Genomic DNA, 20,425 nt, shown 5'->3' with positions numbered 1-20,425 from the left:
TTAAGAACAGTTTCAGGTTAAGAACGGACCTCCGGAACGAATTAAATACTTAACCCGAGGTACCACTGTATAATAATGTATTCCTAGGAGCTTTCCTATGGCTGTAAAAGCCAAGAGATTGTGTTGGAAGTCCTCAGGTCAGAGGGGGCCCCAATCTCAGCCTTTAAACATGTCAACTCACACTTTCAAATGAAGGTAGGTGTGTATTGCATGGTGCGGTATTTTGGAGTGTGGTTGCTTTATTGATCTTATTGGGTTGAATTATCTTTTTTAGATGCAATCCTCGCTGGGATTGAAGGGTGGGTAACAAACAGAATAAAAATAATGAAAGCAAGTGTATTAATACTGCTGCTGTGGATAGGAAGCTGCCTTCGAAACTTTTGTGTTTAAAGCTCTAGGACTGAGCTATAGCCCTTCCTCCTATGCGACATACAAGCATATCTACTTGTGAGTAAGCACCCTACTGTGGCATTTCAAGTTGCAGGCTTTCCAGGAGAGGCAATCAGCTCCACCTCATAGGCAAGTTGGATTCAAAGTACAGTTGCCAAGTGATGGGGGCCTGGGTTGTCACTGTGCTTTTAACAGCAGCTGAAATCAGTAGGGAAAGGTTCTCCTGGCACATAGATAGCACTATCACTTCCTTGTTGTTTAAGGGCACAAGAAGATTTTTTAAATAAAATTGGCAACCCTAACTGAAAGAGAAATGAAACAAAACAGAAAACAAAAAAACAAGTGACCTGAGGAGGTGGTGGCAAAGGAGTGAGGTTTTCAGTTCCAATCTCTTGAAAGACAGCTCTCTTAGAAATTTGGTGGTTTTTATTTTTGTTGTTAAATGCATCCTGATCATCACCATACCTGAACTAACAAAGAAGTCAAGCAGGAAAAAGAACAAATGGGCCACACAGGAAGACAATGGAATTGTTAAACTCACAGCTCCACTCAGGCTGGTGGTGTGATCTGGCTGACCCAGCTACTGGTTTTCTCCTGAGAGGTTTGCACAATTGTGCCTTTGACAAGGCAGCTGAAATAGTGATGACGGCCACCAGCTTGGGTGGCTTTTAAAAAGGATTAGACAAATACAGGGAAGATAACAGTTATCAAGGGTTACTAGGCAGGATGGCTAGGTTTTATCTCCACTGTCAGAGCTTGTAATTTTTCTGAACACCAGTTTCTGAGAATTCCAGGAGGGGAAAGTGCTATTGTGCTCAGTTCCTGCTTGAGCTTCCCTGTGAGAACAGAGTGCTGGAGTAGCTAGCCTTTGGCCTGATCCAACAAGGGTTGTCTTATGTTCTTTAAATAACCAACTGTTTCTGTCACCTAGCACACCAATTTCCAGATGCATGTAGAATATTTCTTATACAGTGGTATCTTGGTTTACAACCATAATCCGTTCCGGAGGTCCAGTTGTCAACCGAAACAGGTTGTAACCCAAGGCACGCTTTCGCCAATGGGGCCTCCCCCCAAAAATTGTTGTAATCCAAAAAAAGGGACACGCACTTCCGGGTTTGACGTAGTTGTAATCCAAAACGGTTGTAATCCAAAGCGGTTGCAAACCAAGGTACCACTGTATATGAGAAGCAGGCATGTTTATGCACACTCCAAAACATGTCCATGCATTCCTTTGTTTGCATGCTCGAGGCATGACTGAAGTGCCACATGAAAATGTTATCATATATTGAAATGGATCAGCCTCCATAGCCCTTCAGCTGAGCAGCACACAGCAGATGGAACTGTGGGGTGTGAAACACATAGCAGTCAAGTACAACATTCCTAGAGTGGACATGAAGAGGGATGTTTGTCCAGCCAGTAGAAAACTTCCTCTTTCCTCCTGAGCTGGGACAAACTTCCTCTGCATGTGACTAGAGGTTGGGTATGACCTTACCTGCCCAGGTAACAAAAGGGGCAAGGCAGGCAGCACACTTCCTCTTCTCCATCTTGCTTTTGACGTGCGAGCAGCAGTGACTGCCAGTCTGCAGTCACTGGGACTAACCCCCATATGGGGTAGTTCCACATGTATATATTTTTGTAACCTAAATCTGCCTTCAGGGATCCATCTGTGAACTGAATGATTGTGAGTACACTACTTTTATTCTTTTTAATCAAGACTGTGTCGTGTCTATTATTTTTAAGAGGATATAAGGGATTACCAGGAATCTTATATTTAGAGGCTAAAACTAGCCTACAGCAAGCTAACCGCTCTGCAATTTAAAAGGGGAATGTTTAAAACTCTGCTAAGTTATAGAACTTGCTAGCACAAGTTAGGAAGGATATTATTAAACAATATATCCTCTCCTGGGATGCGGGTGGCACTGTGGTGTAAACCGCTGAGCCTTGGGCTTGCCGATCAAAGGGTTGGCGGTTCGAATCCCTGCGACAGAGTGAGCTCCTGTTGTTCGGTCCCAGCTCCTGCCAACCTAGCAGTTTGAAAGCATGTCAAAGTGCAAGTAGATAAATAGGTACCACTCCGTCGGGAAGGTAAACGGCATTTCCGTGCACTGCTCTGATTTTGCCAGAAGCAGCTTAGTCATGCTGGCCACATGACCTGGAAAGACTGCCGGCTCCCTTGGCTAGTAAAGCGAGATGAGCGCTGCAACCCCAGAGTTGTCCGCGACTGGACTTAACTGTCAGGGGTCCTTTACCTTTATCTTTTATCCTCTCCCACCTCCCTGAACATTCCCACAGGAACTTCCATATACAGCAGCAGAATACCCCTGAATAGCCATTTCTGGGACAAATAGCACGAGTTCACATTGTACTGTCTGACTTTGAATGTAGCTTGCCATAAGAATTGGCCATAAATTAGATCAATGCTGCCAAGCATCCATGGACAGCAGAGCAAATTCTGTCTAGTCAGATCAATATGATTTGTCCATTTCAAACTCCTCTTTGGCTCTGCTTCAGTTATTCTTAATTGTTCACTTTATATGTTGTGAGCCACTTTGGGCACAATTTTGTGGAAAAGTGGTATACACATAAAAAGATGCTGATGATGTAACAATTGAGTTTGTGTGATATTTATTACTGTGCAGATTAAGCATCTTATGTCCTTAACAGGTTGTTCCTGAGTGAGCTATGAGGTGATGGTGGTGACACATTTTCCATGGTGCTGCTATTAAAAGCAGTTTCTTCAGTCCTCCCCATTATTGTTGGTGAGCTCTGCTGGCACATGTGGTCCTGGAGGGAAAAATACAGAAAAATACAGGATGCACACTTCAATTACTAACCCTACTTATTAAACAAGAAAACTTTTAGTGACAAATAATGAACTTTAGCATCGTGTGTGCACTTGGCAATCTTGATTTAGGGTGAAAACTATCTCTGTACAATGAATAAACCCAGCTGGCTCCGTGTGGAGGTTTGAGATGTGAGATTGATTGGTGGTTGCTTTATTCAAGCTGGGGGGGGGGGCAAATTGTGCCCAAAATTAATCTCAACTTGAAAAATTATTGCAGCTCAAAAACTTTTTACAAGACTGAAGATTAAAAATGGAAGGTGATGATTTTGTCTCTCTTATCACAAAAGTGACTCAAAGTGACTGACAGAGCAGCATTATTGTTCTAGGGCAACAAAGCAGTTTAATTCACTTTAACAGCACAAACCTAAAGTTCTGGCATGCATGTGAAACTTTCCTGCAAAATAATGACAGCCTGGAGGTGTATTCCCTCTCACCTGTATGGGGTGCAGCTTCTCAATGCTGTGATGTTCTGGCATATGGTCCTCCTCCACCTGATCTGAGGGTCAAAAGCAATAAGGACTTGAACACTGATATACAGTCATACCTTGGGTTAAATGTGCTTCAGGTTGAGCGTTTTCAGGTTAGGCTCTGTGGCGACCAGGAAGTAACGGAGCACATTACTTCTGGGTTTCGCCCCTCGCGCATGCACAGACCCTCAAAATGACGTCATGCGCATGCGCAGAAGCAGCGAATCGCGACCTGCACACGTGCAGACGCACAGATGCATGTTGTGTTCGCTTCAGGATGCGAACGGGGCTCCGGAACGGATCCCGTTCGTATCCAGAGGTACCACTGTCGTTGTAATCTGGGACAGGATAAACTGTTTGACATCAGCCTCTTGGACTGCATCCTGAGGAGCTAGGCCTGTACTAAGAGCATGAGAACAGCCTGCTAGGTCAGGACAAAGGCCCATACAGTCCAGCATTCTGTTGTTATGGTGGGCAACTAGATGCCTGTGGGAAATAGGGCATGAGCACAAGAGCAACTCTTCCCCTCCTGTGCTTTGAAGCAAGTGGTATTCAGTAGCACTGCTGCCTCTGATCACACTTTATTTTGTTTATATGACAGTGAGAAGTGAAAATTACAGTAATAAGACACCTAAACAGCTGCTATATGATGATGCAGTAGTAGCATCTTGGCGGGGACAAGCGCACACCCTACTCTCAGACTCACCTGTGGAATAAGCCTCTAGTGGATGCTGGAGAAGGAGTAGCTGGAAAATAGAATTTAAGGTATTATACATAGTATGAAATAACAGAGAATCTATGAAAACGTGATATGAGAAGAACAAGGTTTAACTTTAGCGTGTGAGGTCTCATCTTGGGTGACTAATTTAAAGTAACTAATGTGGGATAGAGAGATGTAATCAGATTGGTGTAATAACTCCCCAGCACCACATTTTCCACCTTGGCTGCAAAAGTGGTGTCTTGCCCCAGGAGAGGCTATAGCTATACCTGAAATCCTTGGAGAAGAGAGCTCCATTCTGTTCGTCCTAACCCTGTGTTATCATCTTGTCTTCCATACCCATTGCAGCATTAAAACCACTCTACCTTTTCCCTCCATATTTCTTACCATTATTAGGGTTATCTGGAGTCATCCTGCCATAAGTCATCCAGGTGGTTCCTGTAGCAAGCTGAGGGGAAAAAATGAGACATCCCCATCGTGAGTCTGGAAGGAAAAATAAGATACCTATCGTCTCTTTTCCATACCTGGGAACAGGAAGATAGCAGTGTGGAGACTCACTTGCCAGTTTGGTGGGTGGCTGGCTCTTGAGGAGATGGAATCCATGGAAGAGGAGCGGCTATGAGGCACAGAGGTACAAAAAGTTAAGCGGTCCTTAGTGGGAATAGAAGGGTGGATAGACATCCAGATTTTGTGACTGGACTAAACCAATGTATGCATATTAAGGAAAAATCATACGCTACATAAACTTGATTTCTATAGTTGCCAAGTCCGGTTTTGGGAAAACAAGGCAAGGGAACGATTGAAAAACTCTGAATCTGGATCAAACTTCACAGTTAAGGAACTTGAAAAAAGAAACAGCAGAGGTCACAGAAGGAAGTGTCCTGAGGCATGATGCAAGAAGCAAAAGGGACCTATGTAAAGCAAATCCTCCTTGCATTGACTGAAACAATTCACTTTTTGAATACATACAATATTTCTATTTTTTTCCTTTTCTACAGCCATGTGGATTAGAGAACTTTGTTTTCCCCCTTACGTTCTTCTGGAATTTTGAGCAAGTTTACATATTCCCTGCTACTTATCACACCCAAAGAATATTAAGTTTCTTATGTGCCTACCTGATCACTTCACTGGATTTCTGGAAATGAAACGGTAGTGTAACTGCAAAGTATGAGATAGTGGATTATTGTGAAGAGGAAGCATGAAGCGGAACCTAGTGGTATCAATGACCGCTTTGCATATAGAAGATCCCAGTTCAGTTCTTGACAACTCTGTTTAAAGAATCCTAGATAAGAATCCTAGGGCAGGAGGAACAGCAGTCTCTGAAGGAGAGTAACTTCACTAAAAGGTTTTAAATGCTGAAGAACAAAAAAAGGCATGCATGCTCTTAATCTGATTTTCATACCTCCATATATGTTAGCACAGTATGCAGTATCATGGAAGCACATTTGCTTTCTCTTCCTCGGTCAAGGCAACTTTCATTCATACATGTGCAAAGCTGTAACACATGCTCATGTAATCCCCATGATGGGCTTGATTTAGCCCTGGAGGGCAGAGTCACTCAGCAGAGAACTAGGAGGGAAAGCTGGGTTTGTTGGGGAGCTGAATAACAATTCTGACGCTCTTATCACCTTGTATCTACCTCCTTCAAGCTAAATAATTTTAAGTCTGCCATTAACTGTGCTAGTCCTGTCACTTGGGGACGAAAGCTGTTTGAAGATTCATCTCTGAATTGTCCAGCCTCTTTGTGGACTAGAGGAATATGCAGATTGGCTGACTTCAAAGTTTGCCGGCAAGAATTGTCTTAATTTTCTATTTGGACACTTTGGACCATTGCATAATTCATGTTTTTATTTGTTTTTCCATTTATTTCATAAAATTTATAGACCTCCAAGTGGTTTACAAAAAGATAAAATAATAAAATCAGGAAAAAATTACAATACATTGAAACTTGCTAGAAGTTTAAATACTAAAGCAGATTAAAATTCACATCAGCATTTCTAAGCACCTGGGTAGGCTTGACTAAACAGGAACATTTTTGGCAGGCTCCAAAAAGAATACAGTGAAGGTGCCTGCTTGATATCAAACTTACCAGTTGTATTGCTTTGTCTAATTATTTGTTCACCTTTACTATTTGCAGGTTCTATTCTTCCTCCTCATAGGTCCACATAGGCAAAGGTTACACACTCACATGCTCATCCACAATAATTTATGCTACCAAATGCACATTTGTCCCAAAGCCTCAGTTGAAAACGTCCTACCTGGCTGTAAGGGGGGCTTGATGGCAACTGGCCTCGGTGTGCTGTTTCTATAACAATTTAAAAGGAATTTTGTTCAGTCAAGATGGAAACCATATTACCTTGCCTGTTTTGCTAATAATTATAATAATAATAATTTATTATTTGTACCCCGCCCATCTGGCTGGGCTTTCCCAGCCACTCTGGGCGGCTTCCAACAGGATGTTCAGCGTCGGCCTCAAACCCAGCACACCTCTGATATGAAGAGTCTTTAAAGCAAGGGTGAGAAGCCGTTTTCAGCCTGAGAAACAGGCAGGGCCATGCGCAGAAGTGGGTGGGGCAACAGATGCAGAGTAAAAGTCAGGGATCTCTACCTGCACCCACATTTCTACCCTCCATCCAGGCAAGCTAGAGGCATTATTGCTGTTTGGTGACACATTGAGGGGTATATTGAAGCAATGATTCTTCAACATCAACTTCGTTGGACTGGTCATGTTGTGCGGATGCCTGATTATCATATTCCAAAGCAACTACTCTATTCCAAACTTAAAAATGGAAAGCGTAATGCTGGTGGTCAACAAATAATAAAAAAATTTTAAAAAATTATTTATATCCTGCCCTCCCCAGCCGAAGCCGGGCTCAGAGCAGCTAACAACAGAGGTTTAAACACTCTCTCAAAGCAAATTTTTAGAAATGTAGTATAAACACCAACAATTGGGAAACACTTGCCTACAAGCGCTCCAATTGGAGAACAGCCTTTACCAAAGATGTCATGGGCTTTGAAGACACTCGAACTCAGGACGCAAGGGAGAAACATGCTAAGAGGAAGGCACATTTGGAAAACCCTCACCATGATCAACTTCCGCCCAGAAACCAATGTCCCCACTGTGGAAGGACGTGTGGATCCAGAATTGGCCTCCGCAGTCATTACAGACTCACTGTTAAGACCGTGTTCATGGAAGACAATCTTACTTGGCTACGAGTGATCGCCAAAGAAGAAGAAGAAATGTGGGGATGAGGTTTTTGGCCTTGGAAAAGTCCCCAAGTGCCAGAAAGAGAAGCCTGAATGACTGCATTCAGCTGCTAGACCTGGGATTCTCCATCCCTACTCCATTCCATGCACTGCAATTCTTGGCAACTGTCGAAGCAGATCAGAACAGAAACACTCACCTGCTATCCTGGAGTTGATGTGGGGAATCCTGTAGGAAGAGAGTGGAGAATTTGCCCATGGAGAAAATGTTTCCCTCTGTCCTGGCAGAGGGGGTCAGGAAGCAAAACACACAGAGTTGGGTTTATTGCATACAAACAGCTCCTACCTCCAATGAGCAGAGATTCTTCATCAGTTCCCTGTTCTCCTTCTGTAATGCCTCCAGCTCCCTAAGCATTTGATGCACAAGATAGATGTCTTGGCAAAGCAGCTAGCAATATCCCACACCTCCCTTCCTCTCATTCCCAACTGGGGCCCTTTAATCACTATTGCAGAATACTTTTGTACTGATTTATTGTTATTTTATTTCATAAAAATTGCACACTGCATGATTGCAAAAACCCAAACCCTCAAAGTGGTTTACTAATAGAGAGCGGTTGGTAGGATGGCTCTAGGATCACATAATTTCTGCCCTAAGTTTTGTTTTAAAAAAGGTGGATAAAATTTAAATTAGGAGGGAGCAGAAGCAAACACTCCTATTCTCAGATTATTGACTCATGTTAAATGTTCACACTATCATGAGGGCTTGCTGTACTCCTGACCAAGTGTCCTTGTCCACCAAACAGAAAAGAACTGCTTTCTTTTACAAAATAGTAAAAAATAAGTAAAAAATGGGATATTTTCTATGGCTTTACGGACACGACTCCTCTTTCAGAAAGGAAGGAAAGTGGAAAGATTATTGTATGTAAAATGTGTGGATGCAGGCCATGCCATCTTGAATAATCCCTGCTGTTCCCCCAGACCGTTTTTCTTTTCTTTTTGCAACCTGCGTATCTCACTTTTCCTGTGTAGTTAGTTCCTGGTAAACTTGCTGCAGAGCTCCTTCAGCCTTTGAAGCACGGTATTTATAAAAAGAGGCAAGCAGCTCCATCTGGCTTTTCTGGAAAGTCCACACCTAAGAAGAGAACCATGGGAGGGATGAATTATGGGAATTCACAACTATTGATTCTCAGCAGATTGGGGGATTATAGCTCCTTTAGGGAAATGAAGAATGTCATTCAGGCCCTTGCCATTCTAGAGGGTATGGCCACTCATTTCATTCAGACAAATGAAACATTAAAACAGGAATTGGAGTAGATTTTTTTCTCAGGGGTGGGAGGAAGCTTGGCTTTTCCCCACCAGTGCATTATGATTAAAAGTAACTCTGCCTTTTCAATTAAACATCCATTTCTTGCATTTTCAAAAGGAGCAAAATCTTTTATTTTAAGTTGTGAACTGCTCCAGGGTAGTGGGGGAAGTTCATCAAATGATAGGCAATCAGTGCTGTCCAAAACTAGCTCCTGATGCAAACTTGCCAAATTAATTTTCAGAAACTGTAGCTGGAAAGAAAACCATTCATTTGCCCAGACGGTGATGAAAGCACTTCAAGCAGCTCCACTATTCACATAATGCTTTCTTTGCAGGCAACTAGAACACCAGCCATAGCTGAAAAGTAATCACCAAATTCCATTATTTGAGATACACATTACATTCAGCAAGTGACTCTGTGCATGCAGCAGCTGTTCCCAGAGTTGGCATAAGGTGCCAGAAATATCGAACACCTGTCAAGTCCTACCCACTAAGCAAGAGGCCCAGTCCCAATCCCTTGAACCTTCTGGCTTTGCTGATCCAACTCCTTGCTTTGAATTACTCCTTGAGTAGTATTGGCATGTTTGAAGGCCAGCTGACAGTGTGCAAAATGAAAGTTCTGTTCAGGACTCTAGGGCATTTCAAAGGCAGTCTCCTCGTTGTGCCAATGTATAATTTGTGATAGCCCTAAATGTATTGTGGGCTATGTCTCACGGAGGACTTTCCTGGTGGCCTCAAGCTTAGATTGAGGTACAAACTGCCCTCACCTCCTTATTCATTTACAGATATATAATATTGGAGCAGGACACTTGACAGTATCTTAAGCCAACATGTAGTGTTGGGCCAGACGTGACGCTAGATTCCAGAGTATCTCACAGAGGACTCTCCTGTAAATGTGGCTGCATGATTTGTGGTGACCCAAAGTTTACCTCTTATGCATGTCTCCAGTTCAAGTCACCTGGGAATGTCATGTGTTAAAGTATGTTGTGCCAAAATCCTTTGATTGGAGAGAATTATATTGGAGACCAAAGAAAACAGTTTCCCAGTCATGGAGACATATGATGTAGTCCAAAGCTTATTTGGGGGTACAGATGCATATAAATTTCAGTTTGTTATTCAGACTTCTCATGCAGCTCTGTTTTGAACTTTTGAATAAGGAATTATGAACTAATCGCTAACTTCAGACTCAAGGCTGTTGAGCTTTCCTTCCTTGCATTGTCTTTGGTTTTGACAGTCAGTGCCACACATTTTAGAATCCAGGATCAAGAATGAATTTCAGGACCGGTGTCTGGTTTGTTAGGGCTCAACCAAAATTCACTTGTCCTGTACCTAGAAAGCATAAATCCAAGATGTATTCTATTTTTCCTGCCACTTTCCCTGGGAAAACCCCACTCTTTACTGCTGAATCAGAGCAAACGTTAATCTGCAGAAAACCCAAACTAAGTTTGCTCAGATTCAGTGGTAAATAATGGGTTTTCCCAGGGGAAAGTGGAGGGACAAGTGCAAGTAAGGACAAGCCTTTACTCTTACCTGAGAAATATGGGCAATATGGCCGAGTACAAGTTCAATGGGACTTTTGAAAAACTTTTTTGCTTCTGGTTGCATCTGTGGGTCAGAAGGAAAAACACAGAAGGGGATATTCACCACTGATTGATACGTTATTAAAGATTTTGGGATCTAAGGAAGGTCATCTCACCATCTTCTGCTTCAAGGCAAGTAGAAGCCACAACTTACATTATCATTAAGAAGCAAATATTTTGTGCTTGTTCCACAAGATGGGCATTTATCTGTCAGGATTCAAATGCAAAAAGTTAGTGCACATACTAAAATTACTGTGGATAAGAAGTGTTTCAAAATAACAAAACACTGAAATCCTCTGAAATCACGTCCTTAGATTCAAAGTCCTTTGATTGTCTTAAAATTGTTCTACTCATTAAAGCAGGCCAGAAATGATTAATATAAAAACTGCAGCATTAAGATTAACTCAAATTTATTGAAAATTTAAACATTCAATTATTTTTGATCCACCATGGAGTTAAGATTCCTAGCATTTCTTAATGTTATCGTAGGACTGTAGAATGTAGCAGGGAAATTATATACTGTACATAAACAGGAACATAAGCAACAAAGTTATATACACAGGAAACTGAAATGAAGGTTTATTGCACATCTGTAGGAAGTCGGAAATGAGTGATTGCTTGAATGTCAATCAAAGGGTCCTGTGACACCGGCTTAAACTTAAAGGATATGATGGCATGTCTGAATGCGTCCCAGACAAGGTAGACCTGACATGCTGCTGCTTTTACCTGAGCCAGCACATTTTTTGCAAAATATGTGTCCACAGCTGGTGACAGAAAAATCAGACCCCTCCTGGCTGAAACACTGGTTGCAATGAAACCAATCCATGTTGCAAAATGGGAAAGCTGAGGCAGAGTTCCTTCGCTGAGATATTTTTCTTCTATTAATCTTTATTTCCCCAAACTGTTTCTTCTATTACTGTTTTAAGACTGAAAGACCAAAAAAAACCCCACACAAAACACTGCAGACTGGGCTTAACATCAGGATTTCTAAACACCCTCACCTCCTCTTTAGCAAACAATCCCGTGCCTATCTGTTCAGAAGAAAAACCCATTGAATTAAATGGTCAGACTCCCAGGTCTGTGCGTATAGGATTGCAGCCTAACATTAAACACCTGAAGGTATTTGAAGAAGTGTGCATGCACACAAAAGCTTATACCCAGAACAAACTGAGTTGGTCTCTAAGGTGCTACTGGACATTTTATATATATATATATATATATTTGCTTTCGTATATATAATGGGTGACCATTTTTTTATATATATAAAAATATATATAAAAATATATATAATGGGTGACCATTTTTTTTGTGAACACCAGTGGATTTCAGTATTCCTCGCCCCCTCCACTTTTTGGTATGAAAATCTATCACAAACCATTTTCCACACAGATAGGTAGCCGTGTTGGTCTGCCATAGTCAAAACAAAATAAAAAAAATCCTTCCAGTAGGTCTTTAAGGTGCTACTGGAAGGAATTTTTTTATTTCATTTTCCACACAGTTAAGGAAAACTAATGCTTTTTTTAAAAAAAATAATGGCAATGTTTCTTAAGTTTTAGAAAAAGTAATGTAAGAATGACAAGGCTCTCTGAAAACAGATTTTGGATTGTCTGCAAGGTGTAGATGCCTGGATTCTGGTGTTCTCTTTATTTTACTTCAGTTTTGGGGGAAGACTTTAAAAGGAGCCTTTCCTTTTCCCCCTGCCCCTGAGGTATCAATGGTTGGTCTTTTCTTTGAGGAGAGAGGGAGAGATTTCCCTTCTTCTGGTACCTAAAGGAAATAACCAAGATCAACGCCCAGGGGACAGGGAAATGCGCCTTTTCCAGGCGAAAGCTCTGGAAACTGGGAGGGCGCTTTCCTCAATGGCCTCCTCCTCTCTCAGGAGGAGCTTCTGCCATCGCCGTCTCCCTCAGCCTGTTATGCCGGGCAACGTGGCTGCTGCTACCCGTCAAGCATTTACAATTTATCCCTTTCTATTGTGGCGGGCTCGCTTCTCCCCCTTGAAGCGCCTTTCTTTTCCCCTCACAACAAGCGCGGCGTAACAGCCTCTCCTTTTCCCGCCCTTTTCCTCTAGGCGGCTTTCGCTGAGGGGAAAAAGAGCCCGCGCTTTTTTTTCAAAAAAAATAATTTTATTTTATTTTATTGTTTGCCCCGCCTTTTTCCCTGACAAAGGCTCAAGGCGGCTTACATATCAAATGAGATCAGAACATAAACAGTAAACCCTTCCAAATTAAGAAAAGGAAAAGAAAAAAAAGAGTAAAGGTTAAGAAATAACAATATGGAAATAAACGAAATGTAAGGTGTCACTTTGAAGAAAACTTATAAAAACGATAAGAATATAAGAACATTCAGCTGAAAGATGGGGAAAAAAAAATAAACAGAAGTAGCAAATAAGTTAAAGAACCAGAAGGGGAAGTTGAGGGAAGTCACTGAGGGGGGGGGGAGTTTTGTTTTATTGCATTTTCTTTCATATGATAAATGTGTTGAATATTAAATTGTAAAATTTAAAAGAACATACGGGGGAGGGGAGGGAGCCTTTAGGAAACAAGTAAACATTAATAGAACTGAAACTTTATTGGGATTTCAGCTGGGGGGGGTTAATTCTATGAAAGTATGTGCATATAATCTATTAAAAACATGCGGACACACAATCCCAAGGAAAACAGCATGGCGCCATTCAAATCAGGGGCAAGGGGGCTAAAGGAATGGCTGCTGAGGAGAAGCAAGATCGTTCTGGGGGGCGGGAGAAGAAATAGGAACATAGGCAGTGCCAGATTTATGTATAAGATAAACTATAGCTTAGGGCCCCACTCTCTAGGGGGCTCCCCAAAAAACTAAAGCAGAAAAAAAGACTGGATGTCCATTTCCAAAATATAAGCTAAAAAACAAATAAAATAAAACCTACACACAGCAAAAGTGTTTTGCGTTTTGTAGGCTCCTAGCATGCAAGTCATGGACCCCGCCTGCCAGCCTGCTCCCTAAAATATCACGGCTTTGCTCCTTTCTAAAGGAACTTTTGTTATTGCCAAATGCCAACGTGTTTGCATTATGGGGTTTGTTATTGTAGCCTTATGAGGCTCTGCCCTCGGGTGGGAAAAATATTGCGCCTGGGAAAGGGAAGTGGGAGTCAACAGACACTCAAGGAATAGTTTCGGAGAAAAGGCTTTTATTTCTACCATCCACGAACTGGTAGAAGGAGCAAGTGGGATAAGTCACAAAAAGCATGCACGAAGTTCGCAGTCATGTGCACAAGCATATATACCCTGGACCAGATCCCTCCTCCTTTCTCCTCCTTTTCCAGGAGTCCTGCCCCATGAGTTCCTCTGAGCATGAACAGAAAGCTGTCTTGGGACTCTTGGGACTCTTGGCGCCCTTCCCAGGAAAGGGGAATGAGAGTGGTTCAGCATGTCCAAAGATGTTGCAACCGAATGAGATAAGATTCATTTCTCAGGCCTGAGTATTCTTGGCAATTACTTTTTTTCCCCAAATTTTTTATTGAATTTTTCCATAAAAACTCCAATCATACCAATTTCCACATCACATATTTTAGCTTATTTGACCTCCCTCAACTTCTCTGACAATCATTCGTGATTAAAATCCTCTCTTCACATTCCTTAATTTTAGTATTGCCTTTAAATACTATATTTCTATCCTTTTTTACTTTCTTACAATATTCCTTATAATTTCACAAAGCTTCTTTAAAACACACTAGCGTTGTATATTCCTCACATACAGTTTTCAAATACTCTGTAAATTTTCCCCAGTCCTCAAAAAACTTATGATCCTTTTGGAATCTAATTTTTCCAGTTAGTTTGTCCAGTTCTGCATACTCTGTTAATTTTGTTCTCCATTCTTCCAAGGTCGGTACTTCCTCTTGTTTCCATTTCTGGGCCATCAATGTTCTTGCTGCTGTTATTGCATACTGCAAAAGTTTACAGTCCCTCCTATTTATATCCATTCTTGTTATTCCCAGCAAAAAGGTTTCTGGTTTCTTAGCAAAGCTATATTTCAGCATTTTCTTTAGTTCATTATATATCATCTCCCAGAACCCCCTTACTTTCTTACAGTCCCACCACATATGCATAAATGTACCTTCTTTCTCTTTACATTTCCAACATTTGTTGCAAGTTTTGTACATTTTTGCTAGTTTTACTGGTGTCATATACCACCTATATACCATTTTCATAACATTTTCTTTTAATGTGATGCATGCTGTAAACTTCAAGTTTTCTTTTTTTAAAAAATAATTTTTATTAATTTTCATAAACAAAAAACACACAAATAAAAACGTTCACAAACAACACATGACTTCCCCATGCCTCCCCTTCACTGCACCCTTGTTTCAAATTTTTTAGCAATCCTTCATTCCATTTCTATATTTAATTTCCCTCAAGGTTCTCTTGACTTAAATATTTACAGCTGTAATTCTCTGTTTCTTACCCCTTGACATTTTATCAGTCTGAGATTTTGCAACAGTTCTTAAGATATATTTTAAATTTTTTCCAGTCCTCTTCCACTGTCTCTCTCCTCTGATCACAGATTCTGCCGGTCATCTCTGCCAGTCCCATAAATTCAGTCACCTTCGTCTGCCATTTTTCCAGAGTAGGTAATTCTTGCATCTTCCAATACTTTGCCAGGATAATTCTTGCTGCTGTAGTTGCATACATAAAAAAAGTCCTATCTTTCTTTGGTACCAATTGGCCGACCATACCCAAGAGAAAAGCCTCCGGTTTTAAACTTCAAGTTTTCATTCCATATTTTTTGCCAATCATCCATATCTATGTTGTATCCTAAATCTCTGGCCCATTGAATCATTACCGCTTTTACTTCCTCATCTATTGTGTGCCATTCCAACAAAATTTTGTACATTTTTGAAATTATCTTACAGTCATTATTAACTATTTCTGTTTGAAATTTTGACTCTTTTTCTTTATACCCTTTTTCTTTTTCATCCTTTTTAAACATTTCACTTATCTGATAGTAGTGCAACCAGTCAAATACATGTTCTTTTACTTGTTCATATGGTTTCAATCTCCATATCCCTCCTTCTTTCACCACCAAATCTCCATAGGTGATTCTTGGCAATTACAGAGGCTATTCATTAGCCTTTAAAAGTAACATTTTGCCTTTCGAACAGTCATCTTGTGAGAATCCACAAAAAAGCTGTAGCTGTGGATTTTAGGAGAGAGAAAGGAATTTTGGACAGTTTTGAGGCCTGGGGTGATTATTGAAGCCTGGGGTGATTTCACAGACAGGATTTGGGTATCCTGTCCCTTCATTATGAATAAAAAATCATTTTAAGTTAGAGCTTAATAATTATTTCACTATTAATATACTTCTAAATTGTTTTTCAGTTCAACAATTACTTTGATAACATACATATCTTGTTATGTGCAAATGGCTTGAGATACCTATTAGGTCCCTCAATTACCACATGGCATGTAAAGGTAAAGGGACCCCTGACCATTAGGTCCAGTTGTAACCGACTCTGGGGTTGTGGCACTCATCTCGCTTTATTGGCCAAGGGAGTCGGCGTACAGCTTCCGGGTCATGTGGCCATCATGACTAAGCCGCTTCTGGCGAACCAGAGCAGTGCACGGAAACGCCGTTTACCTTCCTGCCGGAGCGGTACCTATTTATCTACTTGCACTGGTGTGCTTTCGAACTGCTAGGTTCGCAGGAGCAGGGACCGAGCAACAGGAGCTCACCCCGTTGTGAGGATTTGAACTGCTGACCTTCTGATCGGCAATTCCTAGGCTCTGTGGTTTAGACCACAGCGCCACCCACGTCCCAATACAATGAATAAAGGTAAAGGGACCCCTGACCGTTAGGTCCAGTCATGGATAACTCTGGGGTTGCGGCGCTCATCTCGCTTTATTGGCCGAGGGAGCCAACGTACAGCTTCCAGGTCATGTGGCCAGCATGACTGAGCTGCTTCTGGCGAACCAGAGCAGCGCACAGAAACGCCATTTACCTTCCCGCCGGAGTGGTACCTATTTATCTACTTGCACTGGTGTGCTTTCGAACTGCTAGGTGGGCAGGAGCAGGGACCGAGCAACGGGAGCTCACCCGGTCGCAGGGATTCGAACCGCCGACCTTCTGATTGGCAAGCCCTAGGCGCTGTGGTTTAACCCCCAGCGCAACCCGCATCCCTACATAGCATGTATTCAACACAAAAAAACAGTGACAATTTGTTGTTGACAAAGGACAGCTGGACATATAAAGGGCCCCATTACCTTCAGTAGCTTAGGGCCTCATCCAACCTCAATCCAGCCCTGAATATATGAGGGGTTGTATAGCTGGAGTTAGAAGTTTGCTTTAGGGGCCATATTTGCCAAATTTCGAAAAGTGAAAATCTGGACACAAAACACGTTGAGCTCAAACACGTTGAGCCATACATCCAGATTTCCCCATACATTTTTCCGGTTTCCGCCTAGGCGCTGCTTCTTCCAAGTGCAGTATTCCGTGTAGAATCCTAGAATCCTAGAGTTGGAAGAGACCCCAAGGGCCATCGAGTCCAACCCCCTGCCAAGCAGGAAACACCATCAGAGCACTCCTGACATATGGTTGTCAAGCCTCTGCTTAAAGACCTCCAAAGAAGGAGACTCCACCACACTCCTTGGCAGCAAATTCCACTGTCAAACAGCTCTTACTGTCAGGAAGTTCTTCCTAATGTTTAGGTGGAATCTTCTTTCTTGTAGTTTGGAGCCATTGCTCCGTGTCCGCTTCTCTGGAGCAGCAGAAAACAACCTTTCTCCCTCCTCTATGTGACATCCTTTTATATATTTGAACATGGCTATCATATCACCCCTTAACCTCCTCTTCTCCAGGCTAAACATGCCCAGCTCCCTTAGCCGTTCCTCATAAGGCATCGTTTCCAGGCCTTTGACCATTTTGGTTGCCCTCGTCTGGACACGTTCCAGTTTGTCAGTGTCCTTCTTGAACTGTGGTGCCCAGAACTGGACACAGTACTCCAGGTGACGTCTGACCGGAGCAGAATACAGTGGCACTATTACTTCCCTTGATCTAGATGCTATACTCCTATTGATGCAGCCCAGAATTGCATTGGCTTTTTTAGCTGCCGCGTCACACTGTTGGCTCATGTCAAGTTTGTGCTCAACCAAGACTCCTAGATCCTTTTCACATGTACTGCTCTCAAGCCAGGTGTCACCCATCTTGTATTTGTGCCTCTCATTTTTTTTGCCCAAGTGCAATCCTTTTTTGCCCAAGTGCAATACTTTACATTTCTCCCTGTTAAATGAGATGGCAATCAGTATCCATCCAATCAGTATAGTGAGATGGCAATCAGTATCCATCCATCCAAAATGTCCATGCTTTGGACAAAGTACAAAAAGAATACAGGTCCTATTTCCTTCACAGATGTGTAGAAGAAAAAATTCCAGCAGGTGTAGCTTTTTTCCGTCTTCAAAGTACAAACTGCGGTTGCCAAGCCCTGCTGCCTCCCTTTTGCAGCTGGTCCTCCTCTTCAGGTGGGAGGATGTGTGCGCATGCTTGAGCGCTAATACTTCTGTCAATACAGCAGTGACTGGCCACTGCCCCTTTGCAGTCTTAGTTATGGCTAGCTGCTAGCCAACAGCACGTGGTTCAGTTTCCTTTGTTGGAATTTTATGTGACAGGGTTATTGTGTCACTAAGGGACACAGGGAGCTGCACTGCAGTAAACAATATGGCAAGGCGCTTTTTCAGAGAAGGAAATGGATTCTTTGATTCAGGAAAGGAAACACACACAACGAACTATAAGTTACATAATTGTTGTTAGAAATTTTGTTTTGCTGCATTTCCCAAACACTGAAAGCAAGGGTTTGGGTGACACTGACTGCAGAACCATAAAACAGAAAATATTCTGGAACGACAGGAAGGATTGGGATAGCTGGGATAGCAGGCTTGTTGGTTTTTGAATGTCTTATGTAGATTTTTCAATTCCGTTGTTCTGTATGGGACAATGACAATAAAGATCGTATTGTAGGAATACAGAACTGGAAGAGAGGCTACTTAAGTTCCATAAGGTTACAAGAACAAAAACCAACAGCTACACTCTGGTTATTGGCCATCCAACTTCTGCTTAAAAACCAAGGAAGGAGTGTCCACAACCTCCCAAGGGAGTCCACTGTCAAAACAGCTCTTACTGGCAGAAAATTCTTTTTGACATTTAGTTGGAATCTCCTTTCTTGTAACTTGAAGCCATTGGTTCAAGTCCTTTGTTGTTATTACCAGTGAAATTACAGATGGCCTTTCAGAGTTTTATCTGTTGTCATTGGAAAATATAGTATCTTGCCCGATAATAAATGTTGGAAATGTAAAGTGATTGAAGGTACCGTACATTCTTTCACCTTTGGTGGACATGCCCAAAGATTAAGACCTCCTGGGAGATGAAATATAACGAAATGAAAAAGGTATTTAAATATACCTTCCAGAAGAAACCAGAGGCCTTTCTCTTGGGCATGGTCGGCCAATTGGTGCGAAAGGAAGATAGAACTTTTTTTATGTACGCCACAACAGCAGCAAGAATACTCATTGCAAAGTATTGGAAAACACAAGATCTACCCACCCGGGAAGAATGGCAGATGAAGGTGATGGAATATATGGAACTGGCTGAGATGACTGGCAGAATCCAGGACCAAGGAGAAGAGTCGGTGGAAGAAGATTGGAAAAAATTTAAAGTTTATCTTCAAAAATATTGCAAAATTAAGGATTGCTAGAAAGATGTTGGGAAAAGAAAATTATGTGGTTTTAGCAGAAATGATATAAAGGATTAAGTAAAAAGGACTTGGTGAAAGAGAGAATGTTAAATTATAGTATATTAAGACAAATTATTAAGATAAAAACAAGGTTGGAAGGATTTGCTGAAATAACAAATTGAATTAGAATACAAAAATGGGAGGTGTGAGGAGGTCAAGGAAATAAGCAAAGGAAAGAAAGCTATGTAAAGGTTTGATCTGTTCTTTTTTAATTGTTTGTATTTTTTCTGTCTTTTTTATTTTTCTTTTTTCTCTTTATTCTCTTTGTAATCTTTAAAATTCGAATAAATACTATTTAAAAAATAAATAAATAAAAAAGGAAAATATAATATAATATGGATATCTAAAGTGTCCTTCTGGTCAGTGGAGAGTGCAGCAGTCCCAATCCAGATGGAACCTTAGGCTTCATGGGTCTAGTTCCTCTGACCAGTCTAGAACAGGAACTCTCAGAGGCTCCAACTATCTCCCACCGTTAGTCTTATGTTCACAATGTTATTACTGCTAGGTGTTGGACCAGCCTCACCCTCAAAGCTTTTCAAAGACTGGCACCCCTACTGGCTGCCCAGCACCACCTGAACCTTCAATCAGTGCTGACTATCTCCAGAAGTTAACTCTTTCTTGTGGGCTCCACTCTCTGCTGACCAGAAGGACATTTCATGGTAAGTCCAAGCTGCCATTCAAGTATCATTCTACAGAATGTTTTAAGGCACTTGAGTGTTTGTCAGTTAAAAGTTCTGAATGCATTTGCAACATGAACTGATCAATTTCAATGTTTCCTTTTGAACAACTTAGCAGGTTACACAAGTGTTTATTTTACTTACATTAAGGACATTTCACAGTAAGTCGAACCTGTCATAGTGGTACCTCGGGTTAAGTACTTAATTCGTTCCGGAGGTCCGTTCTTAACCTGATGCACCATTTTAACTAATGGAGCCTCCTGCTGCCGCCGCACCGCCGGAGCACGATTTCTGTTCTCATCCTGAAGCAAAGTTCTTAACCCGAGGTACTATTTCTGGGTTAGCGGAGTCTGTAACCTGAAGCGTATGTAACCTGAGGTACCACTGTATGTAGGCACTTGAGTGTTTGTCAGTTAAAAGTTCTGAATGCATTTGCAACGTGAACTGATCAATTTCAATGTTTCCTTTTGAACAACTTACCAGG

At 41.6% G+C, this 20,425-nt stretch overlaps 1 protein-coding gene across 3 annotated transcripts; it reads right to left on the bottom strand.

The window, feature by feature from the left end:
* Nucleotides 1-2,998: 2,998 nt before the first annotated feature.
* LOC309337955 (E3 ubiquitin-protein ligase RNF212B-like) lies at nt 2,999-12,581 on the bottom strand. Of its 3 annotated transcripts, XM_081855011.1 has the most exons (14): nt 12,467-12,581; nt 11,236-11,436; nt 10,664-10,716; nt 10,460-10,534; nt 8,641-8,756; nt 7,971-8,031; nt 7,825-7,853; nt 6,679-6,725; nt 5,536-5,578; nt 4,945-5,036; nt 4,808-4,903; nt 4,409-4,448; nt 3,670-3,731; nt 2,999-3,174 (listed from the first exon to the last, which is right to left on the bottom strand). In XM_081855011.1, the coding sequence occupies exons 2-13, from the start codon at nt 11,333-11,335 to the stop codon at nt 3,689-3,691; spliced, it is 795 nt and encodes a 264-aa protein (XP_081711137.1). In that variant the 5' UTR covers nt 11,336-11,436; nt 12,467-12,581; the 3' UTR covers nt 2,999-3,174; nt 3,670-3,688. The 3 variants fall into 3 exon arrangements, 2 of the variants coding, with proteins under 2 accessions (XP_081711137.1, XP_081711138.1); XR_014154565.1 differs by lacking the exon at nt 12,467-12,581 and having other exon boundaries at nt 4,808-4,868; nt 11,236-11,714; XM_081855012.1 differs by lacking the exon at nt 12,467-12,581 and having other exon boundaries at nt 4,808-4,868; nt 4,979-5,036; nt 11,236-11,714.
* Nucleotides 12,582-20,425: the final 7,844 nt, after the last annotated feature.

Source organism: Podarcis erhardii (assembly GCF_964252035.2).
Source record: "Podarcis erhardii genome assembly, chromosome: 3".
NCBI lineage: Eukaryota > Metazoa > Chordata > Lepidosauria > Squamata > Lacertidae > Podarcis > Podarcis erhardii.
This window is presented reverse-complemented; position numbering and strand designations above follow the sequence as displayed.